General features: G+C 47.3%; 1 protein-coding gene across 4 annotated transcripts in view; it reads left to right on the plus strand.

The window, feature by feature from the left end:
* Positions 1 to 16,163, plus strand: part of asb5b (ankyrin repeat and SOCS box containing 5b) — a 78,363-nt gene that overhangs the window by 35,388 nt on the left and 26,812 nt on the right. For all 4 annotated transcript variants that reach the window (XM_038805757.1, XM_038805756.1, XM_038805758.1 and 1 more), the window contains exons 2-3: positions 5,055 to 5,134; positions 15,742 to 15,849. In XM_038805757.1, the coding sequence (XP_038661685.1) occupies positions 5,055 to 5,134; positions 15,742 to 15,849 (188 nt within the window). The remainder of the gene's footprint in view (positions 1 to 5,054; positions 5,135 to 15,741; positions 15,850 to 16,163) is intronic.

Raw genomic sequence — 16,163 nt, forward strand, 5'->3', positions numbered from 1 at the left:
TTTGGCAGGAGATTTATGGGTGGCAGGGTTTGGGAGGGGATTCATGGAGGTGGGCAGGTGGGGGTGGGGGCTTAGGGAGTGGGCTAAAACGTGTCATTGATATAAAAGTGATTGGGAAACCTTGCTGTGAGAGGATGTATATTTTCAAACTAAAAACAGAATATGACATACCATACTCAGTTCATTGACCTACCTTTCTCTTCCAGGTGTTTCATCAGCCGCTGTGCATTTATAGCATTTCATTTCTGTTCCTAAAATTTTCAGCTTTCCTCTTTAAATTCATTTCAATTTTTGTGTCTGTCATTCTGAGTTAGTTTTCTTGAATTCCTTCCATTCTGCCCTGAATGAAGGAATCTGCAGCTATCTTTGGAGTTTCGAAGTATCGCTCCCCTCCCTTTAAGAAATGAAGGTTTGTACTTTTGGTTCTCCTGCTAGTTAATCTGCTTAAAATGGAAGGGAAATGGGGAATCTGTACCCAGGCATCTGCCAATGTTGCTATGGAACACTTTCTGGGGGTTATCCAAGAATGCCCACAGGGACAACCTTGTTATCCAATGCTTCCTTTGCTCTTTTGGACGTGATCAGCCTCCTGTTTTGATATCTTCAACTGGCAGGTGGTGATAAACTCCACTTAAGCCAACACAACACCGCCTGGTGCCGAAACCCAGTGGAGCGCCAACGTACGCTGGCACGCCATAATTTAGATGTCTGGTTTGTTGCAGAATTCATCCTCGGTACTATCACTAAATAACGTTCATTAAGTGTCTGGCAGGGTAGCACAGTGGTTAGCACTGTTGCCTCACAGCTCCAGGGTCCCAGGTTCGATTCCCGCTTGGGTCACTGTCTGTGCGGAGTCTACACGTTCTCCCCTAATCTGTATGGGTTTCCTCCGGGTGCTCTGGTTTCCTCCCACAAGTCCCGAAAGACATGCTGTTAGGTAATTTGGACATTCTGTGTCCCCGAACAGACGACCAGGGGCTTTTCACAGTAACTTCATTGCAGTGTTAATGTAAACCCACTTGTGACACTAATAATGATTATTATTATTATGGTGCCATGAGGAATATTTCAAAAATATTGAATTATAGATTTGGCAAATACTGCTCCTGATTGGTCCGACAAGTGGTTCTCTTGTCGTGGGTTGGTTGATCACACTTTCGCACTGTGAGTTGGAAGGTTGTCATTCCCACTGTAGAGATTTAAGCTCAGAAATATAGTCTGGCACCCCAGTGCAGTACTGAGATGGTGCTGCACAAGCGGAAGTGCTGTCTGACAGATGAGATGTTAAAACGAGGTCTTGTCTGCTCTCAGGATGGGTGTAAAAGATCCCACGACACATTTCAAAGAAGAGCAGGAGTGTTCTCCAGGGCTCCTGAGCAATATTTGTTGCTCAATCAAATGATTATTCGGTCATTGTCACATTGCTGTCTGTGGGGGCTTGCTGTGCGCAAATTGGCTGTAACAGTGACGACATATCAAAAGTATTTAATTAGCTATTAAGCAATTGGGACATCAGGAGGTTACAAAAGGAGCATCGGAAATACAAGTGAGTTCCATACAGACAAAAAAGCCTCTTGTGCCAATGTTTCAAATTTCCTCCACCTTCTAAGATATGCTTTCAAGAGGCCAGATTTTTTTTTTAAAACTCCTTCATGAGATATGGAATTACTAGCACGGCCAACATTTGTTGCCCATCCTCAGTTGCCCTGAACTGAGTGGCTTGCTAGACAATTGAGGGCAGCTAAGAGTCAATTATTTTTATTAATAAGCAGCAAGGTAGCACAGTGGTTAGCACAGTTGCTTCACAGCTCCAGGGTCCCGGGATTGATTCCCGGCTTGGGTCACTGTGACTCCAGACCCACTGTCTCTGCGGAGTCTGTGCGTCCTCCTCGTGTCTGCGTGGGTTTCCTCCAGGTGCTCCGGTTTCCTCCCACAGTCCAAAGATGTGCAGGTTAGGTGGAGTGGCCATGATAAATTGCCATTATTGTCCAAAAAGATTGGGTGGGGTTGCTGGGATAGGGTGGAGGTGGGGCTTAAGTGGGGTGCTCGTTCCAGGGGTCGCTGCGGATTCGATGGGCCGTATGGCCTCCTTCTGCACAGTAAATTCTATGATGATTACATTGCTGTGGGTCTGGAGTCACATTTAGGCCAGACCAGCTGTGGATGGCAGATTTCCTTCCCCCAAAGGACATTTGTCAACCAGATATTAATTCGCAAATGTAGTGCAAATGGCAGGGGTGGAACATAATCATTACGCTTGGATATGATCAGAACATGGAATATCAGGACCCTCAAATCTAGACAGTAGATTATTTCATTTTTTAAAGTGTGAGGTTTGCCGATATTCAATTTTGCTAAAACATCAAATCATGGGGCCAAAGTTACAGTGTTTAGGAATTCCGAAATCTTAACATATTCCTTTGTGAACAATCCCATAGATGCATCAACTAGAGATGGATCATGCTATGGTGTGGAATGCAGCAGGGGTTGTCTTGGATATTGATTCAGGTTTGTTTTGTGTGTTCAGTTATTTGTTTTGTTTCCTGGTTCATGAATGAAAACACAAGTACCACAGGCGAAGAGTGTATCGAGTGCAGGGTGTCGAGGGGACAGTCAGATGCTAATTCTGTAGCTTTGTTGGTCTTATCCCCACTTTCCTATCCTGTAAAAAAAGAATTGAGGCTGTCATTGAAACATCCCAAATTTACAGTGACTTAGAACTAATTTCAGACAAATGTTTAAGATTAAACATGCTTTAGATCACCTGAATGGACACCTTACAACATTGTGTTGTCAGGAAGCACGTTTTTCACACAAGATGTGGTGGAAAAATGGAATGCTTTCCCCCCCATCGACTATTGAGCTCAGCCAATTAACAATTTCAAAACTGAGCTTGATAATTTATTTGATAAAGACTTCGAGAGATGGAGAAAGCAGCAAAGTGAAGTTGAGGTACAAACCAGTCATGATTGAATTGAAAAGTGGAACAGACTCAAGGGCTTGCTCCTGTTCCTACGTTGTTCCTGTCTCTTTTCATCTCCTTCAATTGCACAAAGCAGAACAATGTAGATCTCTGAGGTTTATTGCATGATGTCTTGCTGACCCATGGAGGTTGAAAGAACCCTCGGTCTGATTTGCTCCTCCACATACACTTAACCCCTCGCAGACAACCACAGTAGGCAACGCTCAGTTAACTTCAATTTACCTGAATTAGAGTCATGGGAACTGGTCCACAGCTTCTGTGTCCATTTCCAGTAATCACTGTTGGAACAGCGATGTTGGGTAAGGAGGGAATGGGCCTCAGCTTTGATGATCAAGTTGTCCATTAGTATTCACTGGGTAGGCATACAACATGAAGGATCGTTGCACAGGTAAATATCAGAAGTGTGTCAGTAGATAGCAGAACAACACTCCAGGACGAAAACTGGGGATTGGGATGAGCTCTGTGCTGCCTCTCTAATGAGGAAGCACAGAAATTGTTTTGTTGCATCAACCTCTATTTCGACATCAGATAAAAACCAAAGACATAATTCCTTGAGGCTACGCTCCCAGTACAGAGCGCCATTCAGAGGTTGGAGAATCAGGGTTATAATATTTTAGCCCAACAACCAACTGCACATCCTGTGCGGGATGCTCCCCTCCACTAAAAGTGCGGGAATGAGGAATGAAGCCTATAATTCTCAAATCTTTGCTTTCTGACGCATGAGCGGCAGAATTCATTATTGCTCAGACAATAATTTCTAGAGATCAAACTGATAAGAACTTACCAAATGCCTCTTTGCAGTGACTTATCACTTTAATATCCCCAGTGATAGCAATAACTTTCTTTTACCGGCAAAGAAATAAAAGTCAAATATATTCACTTAAGTGACCTTCAGTGTAACTGTATTCACAGTGACCATACAGTTGAATGGCCTCTTAGCTGGTGAATGCAGCAACAACTATGATACAGTACGGGGTTATTGCCTTCAGTCTACTTGTTTTGATTTAGCTCCTGTTCAAATTAAATAATTTATTTCACCATGGAGGCAATCACTGCAGCGGGGGAGATTTTAAAATCAGTCATGTGACAGAAATAACGGGCTGGATTTTACGATCGCGAATCGGCCTGGCTACCCAAGCCCGAGACGCTTCGGTAAGATAGATGATGTCGGGTCGGCCGTATGACTCCAGTCTCCCAAATCTTTCAGGGCAAACCGCCACAGAATCACCAACCCTGGCCGCCATTTTGAATTTACTAACGAACAAACTGTTAAGCTTGTTAACAACCCAATCATCCGCAATCTTTCATTTTCTACTGCATTGAAGGTGTTTGGGAGTGTTTTTAATGCCGGTATAAAGAGGTGGCACAAGGGCAGGAGTAAAGACCTGCCAACAGGACCATGGTTGAACATACTGCTGAAGGTGGCAGTGTTTGCGTGATTTCCTGTGACATTTTCGGAGCCTCGAATGCAAAATAATGGTTGAACCAGAGAACAGGGGTCTTTACAGTTCTAGCCACGACTGACTTCCTTTTCGCCGCCACATGACGTCCTGTCCTACAATGCCGATTGGGCAGGAAGGCTCCCCGTCCCATCTCCCCCTTCCCACCCGATGGACAATAATTGATCATCGATGCTTGATTGGATGAGCTGAGAGGGCAGTAGTGGGAGCGAGGGGACCACTTTTCCATTCCCCCTCCCTCAGCCCATTAAGAGACACAAAATCCATCCAGTAAACCATTTGAGGGCTCCGACTACACCTTCCAGTAAATATATAGTTTGTTTTAAATTTTATTGATACGGCCAATAAATGTGATCCTGTTTGGTGTATCTCAACATAAGGTTGTAGGAAAAAAATTGAAAGTTTGGTGTTGCCACAGAGTGTTTACTTGTTTCATTCACTTGCGAAACCATCTTGATGTGCAATGAGTGTTGTCATATTTATTTTTCCCTCTTATTGGATGAGTTGTGTTTTGACACTGCAAATGGTATGTAATAGACACTCCCGTCACCAGAACCTTTAACCGCTCCGAATACCTTCTTTATTTATCATTTTATTTTCTTCTTGAAAAGGTTCCTGGGCTGATCGTTCGCCTCTACATGAGGCAGCCAGTCAGGGGCGCCTTCTGTCCCTCAAAACCTTGCTTGCACAGGTAGGTGATTGTACATTATGGTGAGTTATATATTTTACAGTACAAACCTTTGATCATTAGTCTTTTACGTTTGTTTCATGTCTGGGAAGTGCCCCTACTTATGTATAATTTGGGGAATTTTTGAGTGTCGAAAATCATCTTGGGCCCGATTTAATGGCCTCGTCGCCCAAGACTCGGTAACGCGACGAGGTCATTAAATCTCGCAGGAGGCCTCTCATGAGATTTGCGACTCACAAAATGCCCGCGAGATGCAACAGAACCTGGCGAGCTGTCGCGATCTGGATCTTGCCCTCGCTGGGCGAGATCCAGATATACATATTTAAATGAGCATAATGGCTTATTTAAATATGCCTACTCCGTATTCTCCCAGAGCCCGGGAACTAACGCCCTTGCCTGGGAGACCTCGCCAGGGTGTAATCTAGTACTGGTCCACACAAATGTGGACCAGGCGTAACAGCAGTTCGGGAGGGGGTCTCCCAAATAATTGAGACCCCCGAGTGGTCGGGCTCTGGACTGGCCGTACCCTGGCACCTGAGCACCTTAGCTCCACCAGCCTGGCACCTTGGCACTGCCACCTGGGCTCCCTGGTGGCACTCCCAGGCTGGCAGGAGAACTGCCAGGATGCTAGGCTGGCAGTGCCAAGGTGCCAGGTTGCCATGCCAGGGATCAGGCCCGGAGGTGAGGGAGGGCCTGAGGACCCTGCAGTGGGAGGGGAGCTGTTCCGGAGGCCACAGTGGGTTGGCTGAGGGGGGGGCCAAAAGATCGGCGCAGCATCTAAAAATGGCGGCAAAAGCCGTGTAGGCTCTTCTCTCGCTGGCGAGCTGAGCTTTTCAGTGTTTGGGGTGTTCCTCGCCAAGGGCAAAATAAACGGCAAAGTGCCGTTAAATAGTGGGGTCGTTATCAGCGCTGCAGGCGCTGTGAAACACCCCACTCAACGCGCCCAAAATTGAACTTGATTTCTGTCCCTTTGAATTGTACCCTTTATTCATCAGTAGAAAGCAATGTGGAAAGCGGCCTTCCCTCTCCTTCTCCTTTTCAGTGTTAACTATGATTTAGTCATAACATTTTCTCTAAAACAGGCTTGCCCAACCGGTGGCCTGTAGGCCACATTGTGACCTGTGAAGTCCCGCTATGTGGCCCCGAGAGCCAATATTCACAGTACCAGTGAGACAGGCAAATACAATTCAGGATTTTGCCAGTGGTTGCTCCTCCAATCACATTTCCCATCCTTTCCCATTCATGAGCCTATCAGCAGCAAACGAGGGAGAGAAAGACCCTCTGACTGGAGGAGGAGTGAACAGTGGCAGCAGTGAATATGCTGCCAGACCCGGAAAGTGAAGGTGTGGCATGGTTTGGGGCCAGGAAGCAAATCTGGGGTGGGGAAACAGTATGTGAGAGAGGGACAGAATGTGTGAGATAGGGAGAGAGTGTGAGAGAGGGAAAGAGTGTGTTTGGGAGAGGGAGCGAGTGTGACTGTGAGAGAGAGGGAGAGAGTGAGACTGTGTGAGAGAGGAAGAGTGTGAGTGTTTGAGAGAGAGTGTGAGTGTGTGTGTGAGAGAGAGGGAAGGAATATCTGTGTGAGAGTCGGTGTGAGGGGGGAAAGTGTCAGAGATGGAGAGTGTGATTCTGCATATTTGAGAGAGGCAGAGGGTGTGTTTGTGTGGCGGGGTGGGAGAAATTATGTTTGTGTATGGGGGGAGAGCCATGTGTGGGGGCGAAGTATGTGTGGGATGGGGGGAGAGAGAAAGGGTATATGTGGCGGACAGTGAGTGAGTGAGTATGCATGCATGTGTGTGTGTGTGTGTGTGTGTGTGTCTGGCTCACTCCCCAGTCTCCAGATTCTCAGTCAAACTCACCCCCCCACACACCAACACATATTCTCACACACTCTCACAGTGAGCAGGACGGGGCAGTGGGCAGCACGGTAGCATTAGTGGGCAGCACGGTAGCATGGTGGTTAGCATAAATGCTTCTCAGCTCCAGGGTCCCAGGTTCGATTCCCGGCTGGGTCACTGTCTGTGCGGAGTCTGCACGTCCTCCCCGTGTGTGCGTGGGTTTCCTCCGGGTGCTCTGGTTTCCTCCCACAGTCCAAAGATGTGCGGGTTAGGTGGATTGGCCATGCTAAATTGCCCGTAGTGTCCTAAAAAGTAAGGTTAGGGGGGGGTTACGGGTTTGAGTAGGGTGATCATGGCTCGGCACAACATCGAGGGCCGAAGGGCCTGTTCTGTGCTGTACTGTTCTATGTTCTGTGAGCAAGGGTGAGTGAGAAACACCCTGAGACGGAGTGAGCTGGACACACAGGGCGAAATTCTCCCCCCCCCACGACGGGTGGGAGAATAGCGGGAGGGCCTTCCCGACTTTTTTGACGCCCTCCCGCTATTCTCCCCCCCCCCGCCGAAATCCCGACACGAATCGCTGCCGCCGTTTTTTTACGGCCGGCAGCGATTCACAGCTGTTAGAAGGGCCGAAGTCCCAGCCCTTTACGACCTTTTTACGAATGGCAAACACACCTGGTCCTGCCATTCGTAAAAACGTCGTGACCACCTGGAAAAAAATAACCATGGCACCGATTGGCACGGCAGTACCACGGCCGTGCCAAGGGTGCCATGGGCCCGCGATCGGTGCCCACCGATCGCGGGCAGCGGGCCCGATGCCCGCGCACTATTTGTCCTTCCGCCGCCCCGCAGTATCAATACGCGGGGCGGCTGAGGGGCAACCCGGACCGCGCATGCGCGGGTTTCGCGCAAAAACGCGATGACGTCACCCGCGCATGCGCGGGTGGAGTCTTCCCACCTGCGCATGCGCGGCTGACGTCATATGACGCGTCAGCCGGCGCTAAGTCCGACAAGCGGGCTTAACGATTTTCGTTAAGCCCGACTTGTCGGGGCCTCCGACGTCGGGCTGCTAGCCCCGACGGGGGACCAGAATCGGTCCCCCGTCGGGAAGGGGCGCGATGCCGTAAAACCCGCCCGGGTTTTACGGCAGTTTGACGATTTCTCCCGTTTTGGGAGAATTTCGCCTACAGACTCTCACCCTCTTAAGGTCTAATGGTCATTTATTAAAAATAAATTTTGAATACCCAATTCATCTTGTTTCAATTAAGGGGCAATTTAGCGTGGTCAATCCACCTACCCTGCACATCTTTGGGTTGTGGGGGCGAAACCCACGCAAAGACGGGGAGAACGTGCAAACTCCACACGGACGGTGACCCAGAGCCGGGATCGAACCTGGGACCTCGGTGCCGTGAGGCAGCAGTGCTAACCCACTGCGCCACCCTGCCGCCCAATGGTCCTTTTTATTAACTGCTTTATTTTTCCTCAGCAAGTTGTTTCGCTCCTTCTGCATCAACTTTTTACTTTGAAATTCTTATGTTTTCTGAAATCTGCTCATCGCCCTCTTGAGTCGTCAACTGCCCAGTCGGGTGGACATACAATATCCCGTCGGCACTAATCCGAAGATGATTCACAGGATGTTTATTTGCTGGAACCTTTTTGATACATGTTTGTAATAAAATATACTTTAAAAAAAAACGAACCCAAAGAAGAACAGGACATTCTCCAAATTCGCCTGGACAAATTGTGTCCCTCAACCAACTAAAACAGAATATATGGCCATTATCTCATTGGTAGTTGTGGGACCATGTTGTGTGAAAATTGTCTGCCACATTTCCCACCCGATAGCAATGACCACCCTTCAAAAATATTTCATTGGTTGCAAAGTGCTTTGGGTCCTCATAATGATTTGTATTCCTCTATTGAATCTTCCTTTTGTCAATGCTTGCTTTGAAATTAAATGAAATATGTAAGACGGTCAACTTTTTAGGGGCAGCACGGTGGCGCACTGGTGAACACTGTTGCCTCACGGCACCAAGGACCCGGGACCAATCCCAACCTTGGGTCACTGTCCGTGTGGAGATTGCACATTCTCCCCGTGTCTGCATGGGTGTCACCCCCACAACCCAAAGATGTCCAGGTTAGGTGGATTGGCCACGCTAAATTGCCCCTTAATTGGAAAAAAATAATTGGGTACTCTAAATTTTAAAAAAACTTTTAAATCACTGCATCTAGTGACTATACTCTATGCTGTGTTCGGGACAGTCTCCCATTCATTTTTTTTTCTTTTTAAAAAAAATTTAGCGTACCCAATTATTTTTTCCAATTAAGGGGCAATTTAGTGTGGCCAATCCACCTATCCTGCACATCTTTTGGGTTGTGGGGGCGAAACCCATGCAAACACGGGGAGAATGTGCAAACTCCACACGGACAGTGACCCAGGGCCGGGATTCGAACCCGGGTCCTCAGCGCCGTAGGCAACAATGCTAACCACTGTGCCACCGGGCTGCTCAGTCTCCCATTCATTATAGTCTGGCTGTAGCCTGACTTCTGTACATGTGAACTGTTTTTAATACAATACCAGGAAAAGTGTTGGGCTACAGCAGTTGCTGCAAAGTAAAGTCTTGGGCATGAATATTTAGCCTGTGGCCACTTATGCGCCTTAACTGGGGTAAGAGCGGGCAATGCCTGTCCCCCGAGGCCCTGCCTGCCCCACCGTAAAATTGCTTCAGGATCAGGCAGAATCTCGGAGTGAATCCCGTGCATGCAATTTTGCATACCCCTCCTGCCTCAAAACCTGCTGGGGTGGCGAGGGAAGGGAGAGGCGGGGAGGGAGGGGGGCAGCGGTGCGGGGTTGGTGAACGTGAAGTTCAGGCCTTGAAATCTCAACCAAAGATCTGTCTCAACCCCAGTATCATCGCACAAGCTGGGCTGGATTTTGTGGAGACCTCTTGAGTAGGCACAATGGCAGACGTGCTCGGAGAATTGCACAGGGGGCCAGGCATTCGACTCCAAGTGGTGAGAGTAAACAATTAAGATAGGAGCGGGATGGTAACAAGATGAAAGACTTGCCCGTTAGCACAGGAAGCACATTGATATACTTGATTGCCCACTTGCTTATAATTTAAACGCAATTCAATACAATTTAATCCTGCTTCCCCGATTCTGTGAACTTCACGTACCTTCAGTAACCTGCCCAGTGAAAGCTGCTGACTTGTATGTGGCTTCCTCGACTCATTGCGAGAGGCCTTTGGACTTCCAAGGGACTGAGACGCAGGGCACTGGGTTGATCTTAGAGAGGTGTTCCTTGCGCAAACACTTACTGAGCGGACAATTTGAGGGGCAGAGCCTCAGGCAGGAAATTCAGAGCCGATCAGTGCTGTTTGTGAGGAAGTGGGTGGCACATCCGTTCTTGTGTCAGGACCCATGGAAACATAGAAAATAGGAGCAGGAGTAGACCATTTGGCCCTTTGGACTGCTCTGCCATTCAATATGATCATGGCCGATCCTCTATCTCAACGTCATGCTCCCGCTTCTCCATAAACCCCTTGACACATTTACGACTCAAAATCTATCTAATTCCTTAAGTATATTCAGTGACTTGGTCCCCTCAACCTTCTGTGGTGGAGAATTCCACAGTTTTGTCACTCCCTGAGTGAAGAAATCTCTCCTCATCTTAGTCCTATCTATACTTAAGAAATTAGATAGCTTTTGAGTCCTATCCTGAGACTATGACCCCTTGTTCTGGACCCTCCAGCCAAAGGATGCAACATCCCTGCATCCAATCTGTTCAGCTCTGTCAGCATTTTATGATTTCCGTGTCATAAATCCATATTGATTTTGACTAATCCTGTTGATATTTTCTAAATGTCCCGTAATCGCATCCTTGATTGTACGCTCTAACATTTTCTCTGCTTCTGATGTTGGGCTAACTGGTCTGTAATACCCTCCTGATATTTTTTTAAAGAGTGGGGTTACATTTGCCAGGACCATTCCAATATCTACCGAATTTTGGATGATGACAACCAACGCATCTACTATTTCCACAGCCACTTCCTATATTATGCTGGGACGTATTTATCAGGCCCTGAGGATTTATTGGTAAATTTCCCATTACTTTCTTCAGCGCTATTTTGTTAGTAATACCAATTTCCTTCACTTCCTCCTTCTCACTAGACCCTTGATTCCTTCGCATTTCCGCAAAATGATTTGTGTCTGCCCCTGCGAAGGCAGAACTAACGTTGTTGTTTAATTGCTCTGCTAGTTCCTTGCTCTCTCTTATAAATTCTCTTGTTTCAGACTGCAAGGCACCTTCATTCGTCTTTATTACATTTTTGTCTTTTTATATACATATCGAAGCTTTTACAGTTCCCAATCCTCGGGCTTGCTTCTTTTTTTCTAGAAACTTTATATGACTTCTCTTTTGATCTATCCAACTATGCTTAATTTCTTTTGTAAGCCATGGTTGGGCCGCATTTCTTGCTGTGTTTTGCACCAGAAAGGAATGTGTGACTGTAATGCAATGCATACATTCATTCATTGAATATTAGCAATTGCCTGTCCACCATCGTGCCTTTTAATTAAGTTCCCCAATTTATTGGCGCCAACTCACACCTCATAGTCAGAGTTTCCTTTGTTCACATTTAGGACCCAAGTTCCAGATTGCACTTCTTCCATCCAAATAAAGAATTCTCTCCTGTTATGGTCACTGTTCCCTAAAGGACCCCGCACAACAAGATTATTAATGAATCCCTTCTCATTGTATGATGCCAAATCTGGGATAGCATGTTCTTCTTTTAAATTCACTTTGCGGGGTGTGGGCATTGTTGGTTAGGTCAGCATTTGTTGCCCATCCCTAGTTGCCCTTCAGAAGGTGGTGGTGAGCTGCCTCCTTAAACCACTACAGTCCCTGAGGTATAGGTACACCCACTGTGCTGCTAGGGAGGACATTTCAGGATTTTGATCCAGCAACAGTGAAGGAATGACGATATATTTCTAAGTCAAGATGCTGAATGACTTGGAGGGGAACCACCAGGTGGTGCTGTCTCCAGGTATCTGCTGCTCTTCTCCTTCTAAATGGTAGTGTTCGTTAGTTTGGAAGGTGCTGTCTAAGAAACCTTGGTAAGTTCCTGCAGTGCATCTTGTAAATGGTATACACGGCTGCCACAGTTCATTGATGGTGGAAGGATTGAATCTTTGTGGAAGGGGTAGCAATCAAGTGGGCTGCTTTGTCCTGGAACTGTGTTAAGCTTCTTGAGTGTTTTTGGAGCTGCACTTATCCATGCAAGTGGAGAGAATTCCATTACACTCCTGACTTGAGCCTTGTAGATAGTGGACAGGCTTTGGGGAGTCAGGAGTTGAGTTACTTGTGTTATGGGCCAGGGTTTAAAAACTCCAAAGTGTATTATGGAGTTCACCTGACCTATAACTTTTTGTTGAATTTGGCTAGGATGAGCACTGTGGTGATATGCATCACTGTAAATACACAAGGGGTTAAAGTAAATACACTACAACTAAGTAAACACTAGAAAGAGCACCGAAGATGTTATGACATGCAGACATACAGCTAATGAACACACAGAATAGAACACGATCAATGGGCAATCGAGACACCCAAAGGTGACACTACCACAAAGGGGCATTACACAAAAGGACAGGGCACACATGCTCTTTCTCTTTCCACAGGCGACACTTAGAGGGAAGGACAGGGATCAGAAGCATCACACCCAACGCATGGCTTGGAGCAGACTGGTTAGTTAGACTGAGTTACTATAGCAAGATTAGCAGGAGAGTCGAACTCAAGCAGGAGAATTGTTACCTGTTCAATAAATGTGTTAAACCTATCTCCAAATCTGAACCTTCCTTTGTCAGAGCATACATGAAGGAAGCAACTTATGCTACATGAAGAAGCATAACACAACAAGCACAAGAGCCTTCACTTGAGGTGTGATTCAACAGTCTTCCTAGACACTAATCAAAATAAGCTTTATTCTAAGAACTTAGTTAACATTTATATAAAACCAAACAGCAAGAATTTTTATCAATTACAAACATAAAAATACATAAATTGCCCTTAGTGTCCAAAATTGCCCTTAGTGTTGGGTGGGGTTACTGGGTTATGGGGATAGGGTGGAGGTGTTGACCTTGGGTAGGGTGCTCTTTCCAGGAGCCGGGGCAGACTCGATGGGCCGAATGGCCTCCTTCTGCACTGTAAATTCTATGATCACACTTGTCCTTTTAACATTTTTACACATTTTGTTTGTATTATGGCCCTTTTTGCTGCTAGCCCTTGTTTCTTCTGCCTTATGCCTGGCGTTCTACCTTTCTGGCATTCATTTCTATCTTTATTTCCCTCTCTTGTGTCTCCCCATTCCCATCCCCCTGTCACTCTAATTTAAGCCCACCTCAGCAGCGCTAGAAAATAGCTCTGCAAGGATATTGGTCCCAGTCCTGCTGGGGTGCAACCTGCCCAGCTTGTACAGGTCCACCTTCCCCAGAATCGGCCCCAATGCCTCAGGAATCCAAATCCCTCCCTCCTACGCCACCTTCCCAGCCACACATTCATCTGGTCTAGTCTCTGATTTCTGATCCCTCCAGCACATGGCACTAGAAGTAATCCTGAGATTGCTACCATTGAACTGTTGCTTTTTCATTTATTTCCTCGCTCCCTATATTCAGCTTTCAGGATCTCATCCTTCTTCTTACCTATGTTGTTCGAACCGATGTGGACCACAACCTCTGGCTGTTCACTCTACCCTTCAGAATGTCCTGCAGCCGCTCAGTGACACCCTTGGCTCGGACATCAGGGAGGCAATGTATCATCCTGGTGTCACATCTGCGGCTGCAGAAATGTCCATCTGTTCCCCTTATGATAGAATTCCCTATCACTATTTATCTCCCCCCCCCCCCCCCCCCCCCCCCCCCCCCCCCACCCGTGCACCTGAGCCACTCATGGTGCAACCGATCTGGAGCTTGCTGCATTCCCCTGAGAAAACATCTCCCAAGAGACATCTAAAATGGAATATCTGTTAGAGAGAGAAACAGATGTAGGGGACTATACTTGCCAAGAGCTTATACTGTGTCTGGTAGTTGTCCATTCCCTTTTCCTCCTGTGCACTCTTTACCTGCGCTGTTACTGCCTCAGTATGTGCTACCCACGAAGATCTCATCCAGAAAAATGCTCCACAGTGACTCAAGTCACAGTTCCAGCTCTGAAATGCAGATTTCAGGTCCCTGCAGCTGGAGACACTTGCTGCACAAATGGTTACCTCGGACACCGGATGTTCCTGACTTCCACCATCACACAAGGGGGGCACTTCTGAGCTTCCCTGCCATGGCTTTCCCTTCAATTACTCCCATTACTTTTAGTTCCTCTAGTTTCCTGGCTCCAATGGTGGCACCTCCAGGACAAATAAGGAGCCTCTGAATCAGGGCCAAAATCCAATGTCTCAAAATCATTTTTTCCTTGGTTCAACAGATTGTGATCTCCCCTCACCCCATTCGAACATCTCCCGTCGTCACTCTCTACCTTATTTACCGTCATTCGCCAATCAACACCTCCACCCAACCCTCCCCCACACCCAGGCCACCAGGCCCTTCCCACTTCACTCCGCTATTCCCCCGACCCCACTCTCTGTCCTCTCTCGGATCCCTCTTCTACTTGTCCATGCCCCTGACCCCACTCCACGCACCCCTGTCGCACACTGCTGACTCGCCCTTGCTGCTCCTGAGTCTCCAGGCAAGTTGCCGTTCTTATGCCGCAGAGTTCAACAAAGAAAACTGCTAACCTCAGACACAACTGTCCAAAGCTGACGCATGCCATCTTTCAGTGAGGGTGAAGCAGTTGCAAGAGTTTCCTTGCGCAACTAACTTAACCTTGAAGGTAGTACTCAATTACAGAAAGTTTTAACGTAATGAATATTTAAGGAATGCAAATGTATTACAAGTAGAACCCCTCATGGGACAGCATGAGGCTCAATCCACCACTGCTATGTCGCTGACTTCATCTTTCCACCTCAATCTGCCCTTGAGAAACTAAAATTTTGCCTCCTGCCATGTTTCTTGTTCTTGAAGGCTCCTTAGTGGAAGCACAGGGATCATCTATGGTGAACTTCTTCATTCTCGAGCACTGGACTGTGAACCTCAGGCCTCTTCAGAACCTGCTGATGCCAGTGAATGATCTTCTGTGGCGGTGGAGAGAACCCCTCACTGGATTCTGGGGAATCTTATTTGCTCTGGAACAACAGAAGTTCTGATGCTGGAGGTTTAAAACACCGAGCTTTCTTAAAAAAGGCCTGCAAGGCGACTTCCAACTCTTAACAGGGGGCTGGCTGCCCTTGAGGAAAAACGACATTGGATCCAGCACGGCCTTCCAATGATGTAGGCTTCTCGCTGTCAGAGCCGCCCCTGGCCACCACTCTTGTCGCCCACATTCATGGTCTTGTCGCCAAGTAATCGGGTTCTGCCAACCACCGCAGACCCACGCCAGCCAGAGCCCCGACAACCTCTGGGTCTGCCAGTGAGAATTAAACCTGAGTGCCTGTTCTCAGTGGACACGTGGAGAAAGCATCTTTCAGAAAGAGAGATCTGCTGAGATAGATGCCGATCCGCTGATTTGGGGCTGGATAAGATATGGGCGGGGTGGCGGGGCAGGGGGGGTGGTTGGTGAAGAGGAACAGAATTACAAAATTAAAGCTGCGCCAATGTTTACAATTTTTATATTGCGATTTACTTTAACGTTTTGATCACACTGTTGTAACTTTTGTCGCACTCCAGGGTCACAGTGCCAACACACTGACGATAGATCATGTTTCTCCACTCCATGACGCCTGTCTGGGAAACCATGTAGCCTGTGCGAAGGCCCTAATAGAAGCCGGTGGCAATGTGAGTATCTTGACGGGATGGGCACGACCGATATCATTATCATCAAAATTTCTCCCTCAGAGGATTGTGCCTTTTAGGGCAAAGTGGGGTTTTAGATTTGGAAATAGATTTTTGTTAGGTCAGGTGTGACGTGCAGGTGAGACAGCACAGGCTCCTTGGCCAACTCTGTCCATTCCCCTTTGGCACTGGTCTACACTGGAGGGTGACCTCCCTGCCCCACTTTATCGAAATATTGCCGGCAGCTGTTCAATGGCTGCTTCTTTGGCTGAAACTGTCCCAACGAAAGTCTTGCCTCTGACATTTAACATCCTTTT

The sequence above is a fragment of the Scyliorhinus canicula genome, chromosome 8 (genome assembly GCF_902713615.1).
Source record: "Scyliorhinus canicula chromosome 8, sScyCan1.1, whole genome shotgun sequence".
Classification (NCBI taxonomy): Eukaryota; Metazoa; Chordata; class Chondrichthyes; order Carcharhiniformes; family Scyliorhinidae; genus Scyliorhinus; species Scyliorhinus canicula.